The sequence below is a fragment of the Globicephala melas genome, chromosome 2, assembly GCF_963455315.2.
Source record: "Globicephala melas chromosome 2, mGloMel1.2, whole genome shotgun sequence".
Taxonomy (NCBI): Eukaryota; Metazoa; Chordata; class Mammalia; order Artiodactyla; family Delphinidae; genus Globicephala; species Globicephala melas.
This window is the reverse complement of record NC_083315.2, coordinates 34,951,714-34,970,711: the sequence shown is the minus strand read 5'-3', so window position 1 is coordinate 34,970,711 and position 18,998 is coordinate 34,951,714. Positions and strand designations below refer to the sequence as shown.

General features: G+C 43.1%; 1 protein-coding gene across 3 annotated transcripts in view; it reads left to right on the top strand.

The window, feature by feature from the left end:
- The window catches only part of SH3GL3 (SH3 domain containing GRB2 like 3, endophilin A3), a 145,764-nt gene extending 127,524 nt beyond the window's left edge, over window positions 1-18,240 (top strand). For 2 of the 3 annotated variants that reach the window (XM_030878498.2, XM_030878499.2), the window contains one exon: window positions 17,576-18,240. In XM_030878498.2, the coding sequence (XP_030734358.1) occupies window positions 17,576-17,781 (206 nt within the window). In that variant the 3' untranslated portion in view covers window positions 17,782-18,240. Of the gene's footprint in view, window positions 1-6,754; window positions 6,951-17,575 lie in introns of all 3 variants that reach the window. The other variant, XR_004044046.2, reaches the window with a different exon arrangement.
- The last annotated feature ends 758 nt before the right edge of the window (window positions 18,241-18,998 follow it).

Genomic DNA, 18,998 nt, shown 5'->3' with positions numbered 1-18,998 from the left:
GGTTTGGCCAAAAAGTTCGTTCGGGTTTTCTTACGAAAAACACGAACGAACTTTTTGGCCAATCCAATAGTTTACACTTCGTGGGCTATGTGGTCTCTGTTGCAACTCCCCAACTCTGTTCTGGTGTGAAAGCAGCCATAGACAATATGAAAATGGATGGGCGTGGCTGTGTTCCATTAAAACATTACTTGGCCTGAAGGCCATAGTCCGCCAACCCCTGGGGTGACTCATTGGGAAATCAACTTAGCAGTATATATCAAAATTAAGAAAAATGTTTATGTACTCTCAGTGGCTTCATTCCTGGAAATGTATCCTAAAGAAATAATTTAAGCAAAAGCATATTCCTCTATCTATTACAGTACTATATAGAGGAAGAAAAAGTTGTTAATGGGAACAGCCTAATGACCAATATTTATTTATATATATTTGTCAGTAGTAGGATAATGGTTAAGTAGGCAGTGGTATATCAAATGGGGTAGTATGCAGCTATTCAAAGTTACTAACATGGAAATTAGGTAGTAGCATAAAAATGTTTATGGTTTGATATTAAGTTGAAAAGAAAGACACAGAGTTATAAGTGTTCTGTGATTACAACTTTGTAAATCAATATCTGCATGTAGACCAGGCTAAATGGTAGGATTATAGGCAATATTTTCCTGTTTTCAAGATATTCTCTAAATTACATTTCAGTAAGAATATTTGAATAAACAGAAATGTATTTCATAATGAGAAAATTGATGGCTTTTGAAGAATAGGTGTACTTCCTTCTTTAAAGAAAATTGTGTGCCCCATTATATTCTCTATTCTCCCTGCCCCCAGGAAGCTCAATGCCAGATGTGAAGTTCAAGCACAGCAGTCATTAAACTAGAGAATGGACTTGAGGATATCGGGAGGGGGAAGGGTGAGCTGTGACAAAGCGAGAGAGAGGCATGGACATATATACACTACCAAACGTAAAACAGATAGCTAGTGGGAAGCAGCCGCATAGCACAGGGAGATCAGCTCGGTGCTTTGTGACCGCCTGGAGGGGTGGGATAGGGAGGGTTGGAGGGAGAGAGACGCAAGAGGGAAGAGATATGGGAACATATGTATATGTATAACTGATTCACTTTGTTATAAAGCAGAAACTAACACACCATTGTAAAGCAATTATACTCCAATAAAGATTAAAAAAAAAAAAAAGCAAAAACTATAAGAATAAAAAAAATAAAAAATAAAATGACCGCAGCTAGTGCATGTGCCCTCCTCCCCTTTGTCGAGGGCGACCATGCACCCTAGTTTGCTTGGGACAGTCCCAGTGTATGTCTGTTGCTCTAGTATCATTTTTAATAGTCCCCTCCCACCTTTACTCACAGGTTCTCGCGTTTGGATGAAAATATGTTGTTTCCTTACTTTTGATGGCTTTACTTTTCTATTTCTGGTTTGTAAAACCTCTATTCTGAATACATATGTCATTGTAATCCATTTCAAAATTTCTGTTTAGAAAGAAGCTGAATATAAACAAACTAATTAAAAACTTTGAAAATGAGTCCCAACTCCAGCCCACCTCCCTCCCTGTATTATATCTGAATGAAGCAGAATCAGCAGACCCTAGGACCCCAGGACTCAATCCCTACCCCACCTTCTCTGCCCTTACAGCCTGCATCCAAACAGGGGGGTAGTTCTTGGAGATGAGGCCTCCAGTCAAGCTTCCAAGATACCATGCTCTCATTTGCTATGAGAGAAAACTCAGTTTTCCTTTGATGAAGGTGTTTTCATCTACCTATACTAAATTTGACCTCACAGACTGGCATAAAATAAAAATGAAAAAGTATTTTAATTAAAGTAACATTTAAGGACATAAGGACATAGCATTTGAGTACCAAAAATAAGGCAGGTATTATTATTTGATGCTTTATATACATAACTCATTTCATACTCGTAACAATATTGCGAGGAAGTGATAAAAAATAAAGCAGTAATAAATAATAATTTAACAATATAGCAGTTACACGTATTGGGTCCTTACTAGGGGTCAGGTCATGTATTAAATACTTCAGACACATTTCTAGTACCATTATTATGCCCGTTTTACAGATGAGTAGGTGGAGACTCAGAGAGGTTAAGTGAGATTTCCCTGAGGTCACAGAGCCTGTAAGTAGCAGAGCTGGGCACTTCACCTTAAAGATTTTTTATTTTATATCTCTAAGAAAGAATACTGGGAAATGTTAGCGAATGTTCAAGAGCATCGGGAATGATTTCTTTCCAAGATTCTTGATCAGAGGGAATTGGGTCAGCAAGTGGTTGCAAAGGGAGTCTGTTGTATGCATCTGACTTGGAAGAAGAAAACACTGATAGGACAATGAGTTCCTTGGCTTCCTCATCCAGACTGTGCGTGTCAGTGCTTACGTCCCCTCCTTCTTGGCCAGTAGCTCGGTCCCTAGGCAGATTAAGTTGTTAGAAGGGTGATGGTCAGTCAGAGATCACAGATGTGCCAAAGATGGCCTTTAAGAAGGCTCAGTGTCCACAACTGGATTCTCCATTGCGACCAACTCCATGACATGCCTCTGCCTTTTCTAGGCTGCCTCTAGAAAGTTCCCTTGGTGGTAGCTTTCATCCCCATTTCAGCATCGGGCTTCGTTGATTTGTGGGGAGAATTTGCAAATGTGCAGAGATCTTGTACTGTTTGTTTCTAAGGCACAGTTTCAGAAGAAAATGGCATTTTTATAGCCTGCATTAATGGGAAATTACCTTCCATTAGGATTCTGAATGATTTGCACATAATGTTTATAAAACGAAGGAAAAATGTCAAGCATTTCACTAACAATTTAAAGCAAAGCTCACAGGACTCTGCCAGAAGTGAATTCCAAGAACATTTTCTTCATCATTTCTTCTTTCTAAAGAAAAAAAAGGGAGATGAAAGGACATAGATCAATTAGGCAGAATTCGTTGTGGGACTGAGATGGAATCTTTGATAATATCATTTCTAGGTACTTAGGAGAATGAATGAAGTGAGCCAGAAATGGAGAAGGGGTGGTGGGGGGAGGGCGTTGGAAATCACATCTTGAAATGATGGATTGCAGACAAAAATCCAAGTTTAGGCCCTGGCTAGGAGAAACCACCGCCTGTCCAAGCCCCTGAGTGTGGGGTCATGACGCCTCAGCAGCGTGTGCTGCCTCTGTGTCCCCAAAGAGAAAGGGAGGCCAAGAAAAGTCTTCGTGCTAAAATGCGTGCCTGGGTCGTTCCCAGAAAACCCTTGGTTTTGAGGAAAATAGTGTAGGAGCTTGTGACCTATGCTCAAGTATCTTCCCTACCCTGGGTAAGTTATCACTTGCTGAATTCTAAACGTAAAGACTAGAAGACAGAGTATCTTCTACATTTTTTTAATCAACTCATTTCTTTGTGAAGGTTTTCATTTTCACTGCTGTTCTTAAAGAGGACACCACTTTATATAATCACAGCTGAGGGTTAATATGGACCAAACTGAGACGGACGTTAAGAATGTGGAAGGCTGAGATGAGTGAACAAATGTGGTTTCCAAATGTGTGCTACAGGCATTTCAGAGCGAGGCAAAAATAAATCTCTCCAATGGCTTATATTAAGACATTCTAACTCCCTGTAGGTACAAAGAGACTTGTAGAAATTCCTTCACACTTCTGAGGGGGCTTGGATATAATGTTTAGAGCCTAAGTCGTTCCCCTCATCGGAGTGAAATCTCTAGGATTACATTAGAAAATAAACATTTATTCAAAAGTAAAGTGTGAAGTGTGAAACTTAAAGAAGACGAGCACTCTGTAAATAGAAATAGATGTATTTTTAACCTAAATTTCCAAAGAGGAAATTAAAATTTCACACAGCAGTGACAATGATGATTGCTCAGTCAGCAGCTATTTTTCATTTTTTGTCTTCTGTCCTTTCCACTTTTTTCTTGTTTTTTTTTTCCCCCCTGCCACCAGCCCTCCCCCAATATCCATTTCTGTATATGATCGGTAGTGGTTCAGAGTCAGAGTTATAGACAAAGAGAAATAAGCAAAAAACAGGAGCCCCACGGTGGAATTCAGACTCTGGCACTCATTCGCTGTGTGACTTTGGGAAGAGTTTCTTAACATCTCTAGACTGATTTCTACTTGTCCCTAAATGAAGTGATTGGACTTAATACATTCCAAGTTTCCTTGCCAGCTCTAAATTCTGTGGCTGCAATAGTTATCTTTTCTGAGTGCTCAGCATTCGTAAAAATTTGAAAAGTGCAGATTGAACATTTTTATATTTTCTGTATTTTAAAAAATATTATTAAAAATTAAAATGTGAACTCTGATGAGTATTGTTGATCGGTAGTCATCGATGTGTGAAAGGGGAAGAGTCCTTGTTTTATTTTTCATCTCAAGGAAGCTTTAGAGAGAAAGGTTTTCTCGCTGCAGGGAATGGTTTCCTGTAACTCTTCTAAATAGTCTGCAAAAAGAGTTTTCGAAAAGCCTGTAGGACGTAATTTCTAACTTAGTTGTAGGAATTTTAATACTTCTTGGCTGAAATGGTTATATTGTCTCAAATGCGTATTTAAAAATCTTAGTATATGTTCTACAATGGTATGCTTGGTCTTTAAGCTGAAATTTAAAATACCGTTATCTAAATAGTAAAAAAATAGCCAGTAGAAGTCAGTTTCCAGGGATTACAAACAGGGCAGCCATGCACCGCAATTCCAGAGGACTTTTCGTTTGAATCCTGGACTTGTTTGTGATACCTCCTGGGCTTGTCGAGTGGGTGTGGCCTCAGGTGCAAACCCTGATGCCAGATCATGGGAATGAGAGACGTAGGAAAGTGTAAGAAAACAGTGCCAGGCCAGTGAAAGATGTCTGACGACAGACCGCCAAGTCAGGAGCACCACAGGCAGAGGAGTCTGCAGCCACCTAGAGAACACTTGCCCTGTCCAAACAGCAGCTGCTTGTTGCCTGAGAACGTGGACCTAGGATAGCCAGCCTTTATGATTTTCCAAGAGAAGCCAGAAATCATATATTTATGTGCAATCTCCTTATTTTTAAAATATTGTCAACTAATCCACACTGTACAAAGCAAGGAGCAGGCCAAGCAAAACACCATCTGCAAACTGATCCGCATGCCAGTGGCCAGGAAGCCACCTCTGATTAAGGCTGTCATTTGTCTTCCCTTTTTCCTTAGTTCAGAGTGGCAGAGCCAACCCACAAGCACTGGACCTGGCTGTAGTCGAGGAGTCACCTCCCAGGAAACTTTGTTAAGTAAATGGGCCGTGGCTTCTGAGAAATCTGCAAAAGTCATCTCCGTACACAAGGGAAAGCTTTGTGAGGGGGGTGGGCACAAACTTTACTAGTTCAACCCATCTCATATAACCTGTGTAAGTGGTGGAGGATTGGTATCAAGGTAAAAACAAATTACACATGCTTATTTTTATAGATTGTAATGATTAAGCTTGAGTTCCATTGACAAGTCATTTTAATAAATCACATCTCCTATGGATAAATACAGAGTTCTTATTTCTAGAAAGGTAGTTCATAGACTTTTACTAGACTTTACTTACTAGTTTATTACTTAACTGTCTTAGCTTGAGCTGCTATAATGAATACTAGACTGAGGGGCTTAAAACAACAAACATTTATTTCTCACAGTTCTGAAGTTTGGGAAGTTCAAGATCAAGGTGCCAGCAGATTCGGTGTCCGGTGAGGGCCCTCTTCCTGGTTTGCAGATGGCTGTCTTCTCGTTGTGTCTGTACACAGGGTGGCACTAACCCCATTCATGAGGGCTCCACCCTCATGACCCTGTCACCTCCCAAAGTCCCCACCTCCAAATACCGCCACTTTGGGGATTAGGACTTCAACATCTGAATATTGGGGGGACACAAGCATTCAGTCCATAGCATTAACCATAGATTAATACTTAAAATTTTCAGGTAAGGAAATCAGGGCCCAGAGGTGACCTAACCCAGAGCTGGAACCCAGGGATCTGAAGTTTTTGTCCCATATGTTCTTACCAAATGGACAAAAATAGTACTTACAGATGTTGAACAAAATGGGTTTTGTGGTATTTATCAGAGTTATATACCAGTGCTTTGTCTGGGTCAGCTCAAGGAAAAGTGTTAGCTTCAAAAAAATTTTTGCTGCAAGAGCTTGAGATTTTAGATAGGAAAAAAAAAATGACACCTTTTGAAGGGAACTTGAACCAGATATGCTCTTTCTAATTCAAGAGAGATGGTGTCTAATATGTTGGGCATGGTGCCTGGCCCATAGTGCACACTCGGTGTTTGAGAATGAGTGTGAACCAGAAATAGACTCGAAAGTTCCAAGTTAGTGTTTTTGCCCCAACACGTTAAGAGATGAGCTCTCTAGTTAGATGGTACAGGTATAGTAAGTCTCAGGGTGATTGCCGATTTTACCTGTTCTCAGGTACCTTCCTCTCTGTTCCTTAGCTGCCCCTGGGTAGCAGAAGTCATGGAAATACCTCTGCATTCCAAATTTGAGACCAGGAAGTGAGCAGAAAACAAGCTCACCCAGCCAAGATAGGTGTCACCTGTCTTGGTGACTGTGGGCTTTGGAGTCAGAGGAAGGGCCAAATTCCGGCTCTCACCTCTGGGTCAAAATTCTGTCATCAAAAGAACAGGAAGTATCACCCCAACTGCATAGGGTTATTCTAAGGATTAAATTAGATCACATAAATAAGAGGTGCTGGGCACGCGCGGTGCTTGCTGCAGAGCAAGAGCCCACGACACAGCAGCTGTTAATGTTACATAATTGGTTATCTGATTTCCCAGCCTACAGCAGACTGGAAGCAGCAGATTAGAAAGGCCTTGGGGACTGCTTTCGGAAGGCCCACTGTCGGCAGGAAAAAGTGACAGGTCGCAGCCTGACTACAAGGGAGGCAAGAGAAAAACTATAAAAAGCAGGAACAAAAAGTCAAAAGGCACAGCCGTCTGGGGCATTTACTAAAAGACAAAGAGCCCTCCTCAGGTCAGTAGCTTCCGTAGACTCCATACCTTGTACCCTGATAGGCACTCATGCGGACAGCAGTTGTGTGAATTTTCCTTCTCTCTCCAGCCCCTTCCCCACTCCAACCCAAAAAATAGGGGTGGGGGTTGTAGCTTGCCTTTCAGTTGGGGTGCTCTGACCAAATGCTTCCAGGTAACGAAATCCACAAAGTCAGGGCCAGCAGAGAAGAGAGTACAGTGGGCTCCTTTGGTGATCTGGAAATTAGCCAAGTTCAAGTACAGCAAAAGAGCTGTGATTTTTAGTGCTACGGAGAGAAGAATGTCCCCTGCCCCACTGACCACTCCTACCTCCACCTTTATCTCCTTCAAAGTCAGGATGAGAAACACAGCCTTGGAGAACAGGCTCCCAGGTCTTGGCACATGGCAGAGAGAGAGAGAGGGAGGGAGCACAGGAGACGGCTGGGCTGCAGAAACGCCAGCCTTATCTGATGCCACCTCCACTCTAGTGTCTCGTCCACCACCTGGAGTAGACACCTGTTTTTGTTTGGTTATTATTATTATTTTTTGATTGAAGCCTGAGTTGCTCACTTTGAAGCAGCACAGAGAATAAATACCTGAAGGACATCCCTCAAGTGATGGGCAGGGCGAGCTGGGATGTGGGCAGGCCTTCCAGGATCAGAGAAGGATTTAGGTGGAGGATGCTCCTAAAGAGCATTCCTCACACATCCCCCCAAAACGTTGTCTTTATTTATAGACTATATGGATCTAATCCTGAACCATATTGTTATATCCATCAAAAACACACACACACACACAAAATTAAACAAGATGAAGAACTGAGTCACACTCCACACAGACATAACGTTGAGTGAAACAAACGAGACACCAGAGTGCATACTGTATGATTCCATTAACGTTAAACTCAAAAAACAGACATAACTAATGTATAGCCTTAGGAGTCAGGCTAGTGATTACCTTTGGGGGAGTACTGATTGGAGGAAAGAACATGACTGAGCTCTAAGATGCTACTACAGTTTTATTTCTTGATCTTGATGCTAGCTGCACCGATGTTTCAGTTTGTGAAAATTCATTAAACTCTACACTTACGATATGTGCACTTATCTGTATATATTATACCTCATTAAAAAAGATTTTAAACAATATTTTTCTCAAAAACAATAATAAATAAAGAGCATCCCAAGGCACGGGAACTCCCGGAGCCTGCCCAGCTGAGGACCCACAGGCTCTTTCTAACCTAGGTGATGGACCATCCCCTTGGCTGGGGTTGGCTCAGAAACTGAGTGGGCGTAAACTCACCAGCCAGCAATTTTCAGAGTGGCTGCATGAAGTGGCGATCAAGAACACGGACTCTGGACCTAGATGGAGATCAGATATCAGCCCTGCTGCTTAATTGCTTTGAACCTAGGTTTCCCCATCCATCAAATTGGGGGAAATAATGGCACCTCATCAAAGGGTTTCTCTGAGAATTAAATCTGCTAACAGCCACTTCGAATATTGTCCTGGCACTTGGTGTTCACTGAAAAACGGAGGGTTAGTATTTCATCCCCATAGCTGACTGGGACTGCAGAATTAATTCACTGTGGGGCTATCCTACCAGAATAAAGTGTGCCCAGCAATTCTGTACACGTGAGTAGCCCTTGGCAGCAGGGACTTTGGGAAACAAAAGGCGGGGGTGGGGAAGGGCATCCAAAGAATTTTCCTGCTGTTAAAACAAGAGGGGGCCCAATATTATTAAAAACCGGTCCACATTATTGCCAAGAGGGAAGTGAAATTTCTTTTAGGGTTTCCTGACCTATTGTGTGTTGCCGATGTTACAATTCTTGTGGTAGGGTCTCTCTCTTTTTTTTCTTCCCCAAATGGGGTGGAACAGAGCTTGAATAATAAATATTTAACAGGGACACTCCCTCTTCGCTGTTAAAATAATCTCTGTTTTAGTGCCTTAACAAGGAAGACTGGGTTGGGGTTTCGGCTGCCAGGAGCTCACGTGCACAAATTCTCAGCAGTTTCAGGTGCCAACTACCAAGCACGAGAAAGCATAGAGATGGAGGTGGTGGAGCAAGACCCCAGGGCAAAGGGGAGTGGGTGTTCAACAAAGATGGGGTGCTGGGTAGGACCCCTCCTTTATTACGGGAAGATCTGGGCACTCAGGCACCTCGCCCACGTTTGTGCCTAGTCTAGTTTGAAAAGGTCTCACTGAGGACATGTCACCTTTTCTGCCTGCACTTTTGGGTTCCATCCGTGGTGACACTGACTTGTCTTTTGTGGAGAGGGAAAATTCACACACCATCACGCAAATGGGCACAAACTTGATTTCTTTTTAACTGAACTTGCTTACGAGCCTCCGTTTAGACTGATGGCGGAAACAACTTAATCTTTTTTCCATTTCTACTGTTGGCCAAAAAAAAAAAAAAAAAATTTAATCTTTTTTCCATTTCTTCTAATGGTGGAAAAAAATGTAATCTTGCCATTTCAAGGTAACGCAGTCTCTTCCAATACAAAGTGCAGACTATCCATTTATTGCTTTGTCAATTCAGGATTTAAACCTAGTCATTCGGCTGAAATTTCCTGCAAGGACTGTTGGTTTTCCTCCAAGGTTCTCTCCTACCTCCTTCTGTACCCCGAGATGTTGCCTGGGTGCAGGGGGAGTTTAGGGAACATCACAGTGGCAGGTGGGGAAGCGTGTCGGGGGTCTTAACTGCTTCCACAGCTGAGATAACTTGTCACTCCAGGTCCAGGCCTGGGTCCGGGGTCTGACTCTCCTCTGCCTCTGGGTTGCTGGATCTCTGCATTCGGAGCCTGGGTACCCACCCCCAGGCCATCTCTGGTCCAGCTGCTCCTGCAGCACTTCCTCACTTCCTGCCGGGACTTGACACGTGTTCACAGTTCGTGGGGAGCCAAGGGCGGCCCCTTCAGACGCCGTCTCTGTTTAATGATACCACCCACCATTTCCACTGTGCTCAGTGCCCCCAAGTCTAGAGCACTTTGGGGGCCTGCCTTCCCCCACAGTTCCAGTGGGAAGTGGGGCTAAGACCCCCCACCCAGGGTGGAATCCAGGGAGCAGTTCAGCCTTCTTCCCTGCCCTCTTCTCTCACCAGGCCTCCTCCCTGACTCCAGAAAGAGCTCCTATCTCTTCTCTGGGTGGCAGGGAACAGCCCTTCCCTCCCCACAGCTTGTAATACAAACCTCTATGCTCTGGAGTTCTTCAAGCTCTGCTTCCTTGGAAGTAGAAGTCTCTCCGCCCCAGAAGTCCCCCACCCCCACCACTTCTCAAATCTCATAAAAGCCTACCTGGCTCTGGCATGAAAGCCTGAAAGCCTTGGCGTTCAGACCATTTCACAACTGAAATGGCATTATTTTGGAATTTACCAGCTAAACATTGATTGCTCGTGTGCAGGTTCCACCTTCTCCCTAAAGTAAGGGCAGCCATGGCTACTTGGGTTGAGGGCCCCAGACGGCAAAAACGACCCAGCGTGACAAATGCATTGGACGATATCGGAGGATATTGTCCTGCTGAGGGTGTAATTCAGGACAGCCAGACCAAGCTCTGCTGGGTGTGGATCTGCCGGGTGCCCGCACCATTGAGACCTGTGTTCAGTGGGTGGAGGGGACGCAGCGCAGAGGTGGGGGAGAGCCCGGTGCTCGTGTCTTATTGTCTGAGTCAGGGAACTCTTGCCCGGGGGCTTTCCACTCAGGGGTCTCAGGAGAGATGCCATGTTTTGGGTTCATTTGCTGATGGAGTGTGATGTGAGTGCTTGGTCACTTCCCAGCTCTTAGGAAATCAAAGTGGGCGGTGTGGCAATGGTCCCTCGCCTGGAATAAATGAAGTGAGAAGTGAGTGATGTGTCTTACCCCCGATCTGTTCAGTGCATGTGTGCAGGGGGTGCACACGTATGCACACATAGGTGGTGATTGGGATAAGTGCATGCCTGCCATTTAGTATTTATTTTAGTCATTGTAGGTAGCTTACAAAGTAAATGGGAGGGGAAAATATATATATATATATATATATATACACACACACACAATTAGCCCTGTAAGTCAGCATGATAGCCTGTGAAATTTCTTGGCAACCCTTAGCAGTGGCATAGATCACATAGGAGGTGACATCAGGAGGGTAGGTCATGGGCTGGGGTCTGGAGCCCTGGTGTTTCTTTCTGCCTTTGCCATTAGCTCTGAGGCCAGGCTGCTGTGACCTCGTCTTCAAAAAGAGGAGGGTTCACTGAAGACCACCAGAGACCCTTCTAGCATTGACATTTTGTGTTCAGGGAAATGCTTCCCAAGACCACTATGTGCTTTGGCACCTGACTCCGTCTCTGTTAAAAACTGACAGTGGGAGAAATGATAAAAGAATACTAATCATTTTAATAGACCACATGGAAACAGTTATTCATTAATAAAATTGACTTTGACTCAGAGGCTTGAATTGCTGCAGGGTTTCAGTGCCCAGCTCCCAGCCCCCCTGCCCACCCAGATAGGAGCTGTATTTCCAAAGGAAAATGGAAAGTTCTGCTTGGAAACGCACAATTCCCCAATGTTTCGAAATCATTGAAGGTTATTCTGTTCATATTCAAGATCATGAACTGGGCCCCCTATTTAAACCCTTCTACTTCCCAATTACCATCATTATGACAAGAGGAATATACAGACTTGGGGTGGGATGGGGGCGTCTGTCATGGAAGAAGCCATCTACATGCTAGAAACATCAGGTAGATTCTAGAGATAATAGTGCAGGGGGCCCAGATTTTAAAATGCTGACCTACCTGGAAGCACCACCTGGGAAGGAGCTTCCCACCTGCAGAGGAAGAAGAACCTCCCCCACCCCCACCCCCGCCGACCCGCCACCACGCTCTTCCCTTTCCCCACGAGCTCCTTGACACTCCCGGGCTCTGGTCAAAGGAAATGGAGGGAAAGAGGGCCATGAGTCTGGTGGTTCGCAACCTCCTTTGGAAATTGGAAACACCTGAGAAATTTTTAAAATTTCCCCGTTGTCTGGGTCCCATTGCCAGAGCTACTGATTTAAGTGGTCTGGGGTCAGCCTGGGCAGTGGGCCTTTTAATGTGCCGCCAGGTTGAGAACCACTGCAGCAGGAAGGCAGTAGGTGAGAAACGCTCCTTATGCCAGTGGGGGGGTTGGCTCTCACTCCCACGTGGGGTGGACAGTGTGCGTGGAAGTTTAGCAGTGGGGTGGCACCGAGGGAGGACTGCCCCCAGAGAAAGGGGTGCTGCCACCTCCCGTCCCTTCACCAGGACAAAGGGGCTTCTCATTTGACCAACCCAAATCTATCTTCTCTCTTTACTTGGATGGAAAAGACTTGGTGAGGAAGGAACACAATCTCTAACAGAGCTTGTTTCAACTCTCAGTTTAAGTCTGGACAGGGAGAGAAATAAGAATGTTTCATAATAATAGAAAAAGGAAATAGAAATGGAAAACATAGCATGGCAGAGGTCACACGTGTGCAGATATTTCAATCATGGGAAAGGATTAAGCCCTCTTCTTAAGGCCAAAACCCGTGAAACTGGCCTGGTCTGGCTCTGGGGTGCTGCATTCCCTGCTTTGCAGACCTCACTCTGCTCGGGTGATGTAAAGAGGAACAAGTGTCTGCTATTGTGGTGTGCAGGCTTCCCTGGTCTCCTCCTGGATGGCCTGTTCCGTCCACTGGTAGTGGCCTCTGTCCATGTGGTGGCCTCACGTGGATGCAGTGTGTGGTCTTCCTGGGGTGGGGTTCAGCCTCCTTCCACCTCCATCTTGACTGGGACAATCAGGTCTCCCTCTGAACTCACCAGTGGTCCTTGCCCTCCACCCCCTCTGCGAGGGGCATCACCTCACTTGGCCAGGGCAGCCCCTCAGCTCCTGCCCATTCTCTCACCTTTGGCTCCTCTGCATGGAACCATGGGAACCACTGGGGCCACATGTCCCCTTTAGGATCTGTAGGGAACTGGACTGGGGTGACCATATGTCCTTCCCAGACACACTAAGCCACTATCATAAGCTATCCTAGAAAGCCTTCTGTCTTCAGAAATCCATAGGCCTAGATAATTAGGGGCATTTTAAAATCGAATCTTCAAGTTTAAATGTTTTAGAGAATAGAGAAAAGAGTTTAATTTACTTTATAAATGCTCTTATACCAAAACATGACCAGAATATAAAAAGGAAGTAATTTCATTTTAAAATACAGGGGTAAAAATCTAAAACAGTAACAAACCCAGTCTAGACGTAGCATAAATGTACAACACAGAAACAAGTGTGGTTTCCTCAAGGCATGCAATGGTCATTCATTTAAAAATAATCTTGTAACATTAATCTTACTATTACTCAAAAAATATGACCCAGTTAAAGTCAAGATGAGGGTAACTCAATACACTGATACTAAAATTTACCTGGTTGAATGATTTTGTGGGAATAGGAAATTTTTAAATACAGGCATACCTTGTTTTATTGCACTTTGCAGATATTGCATTCTTTACAAATTGAAGGTTTGTGGCAACCCTGTATCGAGCAAGTCTGTGGACACCATTTTTCCAACAGTGTTTGCTCGCTTTGTGTTTCTGGGTTACATTTGGGTAATTTTCACAATAATTCGAACTTTTTCATTATTATTGTATTTGTTGTGGTGATGTGTGATCTTTGATGTTACTACTGTCATTGTTTTGGGGGGGACACAAATTGTGCCCATATAAGGTGATGAACTTGAAAAACGTCTGTGTTCTGACCGCTCCACCAACCTGCCACTCCCCCATCTCTCTCCCTTTCCTCACCCTCCCTATTCCCCAAGACACAACAATATTGACGTTAGGCCAATTAATAACCCTAGAATCGCCTCTGAGTGTTCAAGTGAAAGGAAGGGTCGCACGTCTCATTTTAAATCAAAAGCTAGAATTGCTTAAGCTTAGTGAGGAAGGCATGTCAAAAGCTAGGAAAGGTGAAAATCTAGGCCTCTTGCACCAAACAGGAGCCAAGATGTGAATGCAAAGGAAAAGTTCTTGAAGGAAATTAAAAGTGCTACTCCAGTGGACACACAAATGATAAGAAAGTGAAACAGCTTTATTGCTGATATGGAGAAAGCTTCAGTGATCTGGAGAGAAGATCAAACCAGCCACAACATTCCCTTAAGCCAAAGCCTAATCCAGAGCAAGGTCCTAACTCTTTTCAGTTCTATGAAGGCTGAGGTGAGAAAGCTACAGAAGAAAAGTCTGAAGCTAGCAGAAGTTGTTCATGAGGTTTAAGGAAAGAAGCTGTCTCCGTGATGTAAAAGTGCAAGGGGAAGCAGCAAATGCTGATGTAGAAGCTGCAGCAGGTTATCCAGAAGATCTAGCTAAGATCATTAATGAAGGTGGTTACACTAAACAACAGATCTTCAATGTAGATGAAATGGCCTTCTATTGGAAGGTGCCATCTAGGACTTTCATAGCTAGAGAGGAGAAGTCAATGCCTGGCTTCAAAGGACAGGTTGACTCTACTGGTAGAGGCTAATGCTGCTGGTGACTTTCAGTTGAAGCCAGAGCTCACTTACCATTCTGAAAATCTTAAATCCCTTCAGAATTATACTAAATCTACTCTGCCTGTGCTCTAGAAATGGAACAGCAAAGCCTGGATGACAGCACATCTGTTTACAACATGGTTGACTGAATATTTTAAGCCCACTGTTGAGACCTACTGCTCAGAATAAATGATTCCTTTCAAAATATTACTGTTCATTGACAATGCACCCAGTCACCCAAGAGCTCTAATGGAGACGTACAATGAGATCAGTGTTGTTTTCATGCCTGCTTATACAACATCCATTCTGCAGCTCATGGATCAAGGGGTAATTTCAACTTTCAAGTCTTATTATTTAAGAATACATTTTGTAAGACTATGGCTGCCACAGATAGTGATCCCTCTGATGGATCTGGGCAAAGTAAATTGAAAACCTTCTGAGAGGGATTCAGCATTCTAGATGCCATTAAGAACATTCATGATTCATGGGAAGAGGTCAAAATATCAGCATTATCAGAAGAAGTTGATTCCAACTCTCATGGATGACTTTGAGGGGTTCAAGACTTCAGAGGAGGAAGTAATTGCAGATGTGGTGGAAATAACAAGAAGACTAGAATTAGAAGTGGAGCCTGAAGATGTGACTGAATTGCTGCAATCTCATGATAAAACTTTAACAGATGAGGAGTTGCTTCTTATAGATGAGCAAAGAAAGGGTTTCTGGTTTCTTGAGATGGAATCTACTCCTGATGAAGATGCTGTGAAGGCTGTTGAAATGACAGTAAAAGATTTAGAATATTACATAAACTTAGTTGATAAAGCAGCAGCAGAGTTTGAGAGGATTGACTCCAATTTTGACAGAAGTTCTACTGTGGGTAAAATGCTATCCAGTAGCGTTGCCTGCTACAGAGAAATCACTTGTGAAAGGAAGAGTCAACTGATGCAGCAAACTTCACTGTTGTCTTATTTTAAGAAGTTGCCACAGCCTCCCAGCCTTCAGCAGCCACCACCCTGACCAGTCAGCAACCATCAGCATGGCTGACCCTCCACCAGCAAAAAGATTAGGACTCGCTGAAGGCTCAGATGATGGTTAGCATTTTTTAGCAATAAAGTATTTTTAAATTAAGGTATACACATTGTTTTTTTAGACAAAATGCTGCTGCACACTCAACACAGTACAGTTTAGTGTAAACATAACTTTTATATGCACTGGGAAACCAAAAAATTTGGGTGACTTGCTTTATTGAGATGTTTGCTTTATTGCGGTGGTCTGGAACCAAACCTGCAATATCTCCAACATATGCCTGTAGAAGAGTAATGATGAGGAACTTGCTTTACTAATTACTAACCTTTACTTCAAAGCTACAGTATTTAAAGTAGTGTGGTACAGTTACTGAAACGGATCAGTGGAGCAAAGTAGAAGATCCTAAAATAGATCCAAGTGCACATGATAATTAAATGTATGATATTGATAAAGATAAAAGCAGTATTTGAAATCAGTGGAGAAGATGGGTTATTTAATAAATCATGTTGTGATAACTGCTTAAACATTATTAAAAGCAAATAATACCTTTACTTGCAAAAATGCAAACGGGTTGAAAGAAAACATTTTCACATTAAAAATTAATTTAAAAAAAGTACTTGGATAAATTTAGTTGAATATTCATATATAATTGTAGAAGGGAAACCATGAATGAAAAGTTTCATCAGTTTGACTGCTTATGTTGTATAAAATTTCTGCATGTATGCCAAAACAAAACAGAAACCCCCATCCCTGCCCCATCCCCAGTACACACTCCAAAAACAAAATAAAAGAAAAAAAAGAAACAGATAATAAGCTGGGAATACTGCTTGTATCAAACATGACAGATATAAGGTCAATATTTATAGTATAAAAGTGTATAATATATTAGGGGCTCCTAGTACTTTTAGGACAAAAAAATCATAGAAAAAATACATTGATAGTAAATTTTGAAAGTCTTGGAAAAATTTATGTCTATGAACAGCCAATTTCCTTCTAGACGTTTACCCTCAGGAATTAAATGTACATATTTGTAAATACACATACATTAGGATATTTTTCAAAGAGTTATCAATGAAAGCCAAGAGAAAACAAACAGGAAAATGAAAAGGAAGGAATGGAGAAGGGAAGAGAGAAAGAAACAGGAAGGAAGGAAGAAAGAAAGGAAAGAAGGAAGGAGGGAAGGATGGGAAGAAAGGGAAGAAAGGAAGACCTTTAAATATCCTATAATAGGAGATCGGTTAAAGAAATTATGTTATACTGGTAACAGTTGACAACTGGTCAGTAATTAAATGTAACCTGGAAAGATGTTCACAGTAATATGTGTAGGAATTCTTTTATGAAAACAGCTATATGTAAATACATACACAAACAAATTCATAAAGATACCTGGAAGCTTCTATGCCATAATGTTAATTTAACATTGGTTACCTCTTCATTAGTGGTTTACAGCTAACTTTTCTCAATTTTGCATGTTTCTCTCTTTTTACCATGTTTAGTTTTAGTTTTGAAATGAAAAAGCAATTATTTAAAAGATGTTATTCTGAGAACTTCTGGCTTAGTACAACAGTCCCAAGACTGCAGGCTGGTCTGTAGAGATTCTCCTCACCCCTCTCCAGTCTCACGCCCTGCCATGTTCCAGCTCCTGGTCACCAGCTCTAGGAAAATGTCCCTGACCACCCAGGCCTTTCCTGCTCTCTTCTTCTCTGAGCTATAGGTGATACAGTACCTCATCTTTGTTTTTTAAATGTTTCCCATGTGTTTTCCAGTCTCCGGGAAAGAAACTATGAGCTCCCTGAGGGCAGGGGTTGGGCCTTGTAATTCTGCACCTCCCTTGGGCTCCAGGCAGAGCTGAGTAGCTGCTTCAAGGACAGGGGCTGGGCCTGAATTCTCTGGCCGGGAGAACTGATGAGAAAAGCCGTGGGCCCAGGAGGTCATCTAGGGCAGCTGGGAGAGCTGAGGAGGGCAGAGGCCACAAGTACAGCACCTGTGAGGTGGGTTGAGCCGGCCTTGTCCTGGGAAGGAAGGCAGGGGCCTGCTGTCGTGGTCTCTGCAACTCTCCACCTTTGCAATGCTCCCTGGGTGATTTGTCGTGTTAACCTGTGCTTTTTGTCTCCATGTGATGTGGACAGGTTCTCACATTCCCATGGACCAGCCCTGCTGTCGTGGTCTCTATGAGTTTGAGCCAGAAAACCAAGGAGAACTAGGATTTAAAGAAGGGGATATCATTACATTAACCAATCAGATAGATGAAAACTGGTATGAAGGAGTGCTCCATGGGGAATCTGGATTCTTCCCCATTAATTACGTGGAAGTGATTGTGCCTTTACCTCAGTAAATGTGTAACTCAAACTTTGGACGTACTTTCATAACGGAAATGAATTCACACCAGTGTCCTCTCAGTGTGGTGTTCTGTGGCATTCCTGCTCTTTGACCAGCTTAATGACTTTTGTATGTGTGTTCTCTTTATAATGTATTTTGTATCCATTTAATTTGTATAAATGATTTTCTTGTCTTAGCTACATGAAAATACCATCTTCTTTTTTTGCTGACTGTCCTAAAAGTCATTGGTTAAATAAATGTATGTGCTCCTTGTTGCTAAAAACAAATGCACCCACTGCAGTTTTGTTAGTGAATTGCCCATGTTCCTCAAGCTGTGATGGAATGCGACACTTGAAACTAAGAACCGCTAAATATCTTGTTTCCTGACATTACTGATGGCATCCGGTCTTTTCCCTTCATGGTGTTTTAGCTGACCTGTGAATAGCCCAATAAACATGACACACTGTGTTGGTAAAAAGGCCTTGGTTCTTCTTAATGTTGAATTGATTTTTAAGACAGTCGTGCACAGCTGCAAACTCCTCCTGTGCCCACTCTGACTCGGGGTCCAGCTTGTGACTTGTTTGGTCTGTGGGATCGTAGCAGGCTGGATACAAACGGAAACTTGAAATAGCACTCAGCCTTCCCACCTGTGCTCTTGCACCTGCATCTTCACCAGGAGAGCATGCCCAAGCTAGCCTACCAGAGAGAGACATGGACCAGAACTGAGTTACCCTAGCCAACCTCCAGACCTGTGGGCAAAGGTGAGGAGGCAGGGACACTAATCTACTACAGTTCTAAATATAAATAAGTACTAGATATTCTTAAATGGATCAAGTTTATTTATGTGGCTTCCTCTTCCTTGAGGATATGTTCTTCTGAGATTTCTCCATCCCTCAAACGAATGGACTCCTGACAGGCACATCTTTCAGTTCAATAGGTATTGCCAGGTGTATGTGACCCTTAGCATGGACACTGCTTAGCTTCAAGCTGGGATCCCATCCTCACTTTTGCCTACTCCTTATCTCTTGTTTTGCTGTAGAGGCAAGTGGAGTGAGTCCCAGGAGACTCACCTGGTGTCTGTCCTTATGAGATCACGCATGGCCATGTGCGTGGTCTAGATCCCAGTGGATAACTAGGTTTTGTTGAAATCTCCCCTTGGGGGTACTGAGCAAGGCCAGCTTGAGATCTGGCCTTTGGGCAGCACCAAGGGTTGGTCTCAATGGGCTGACAAGG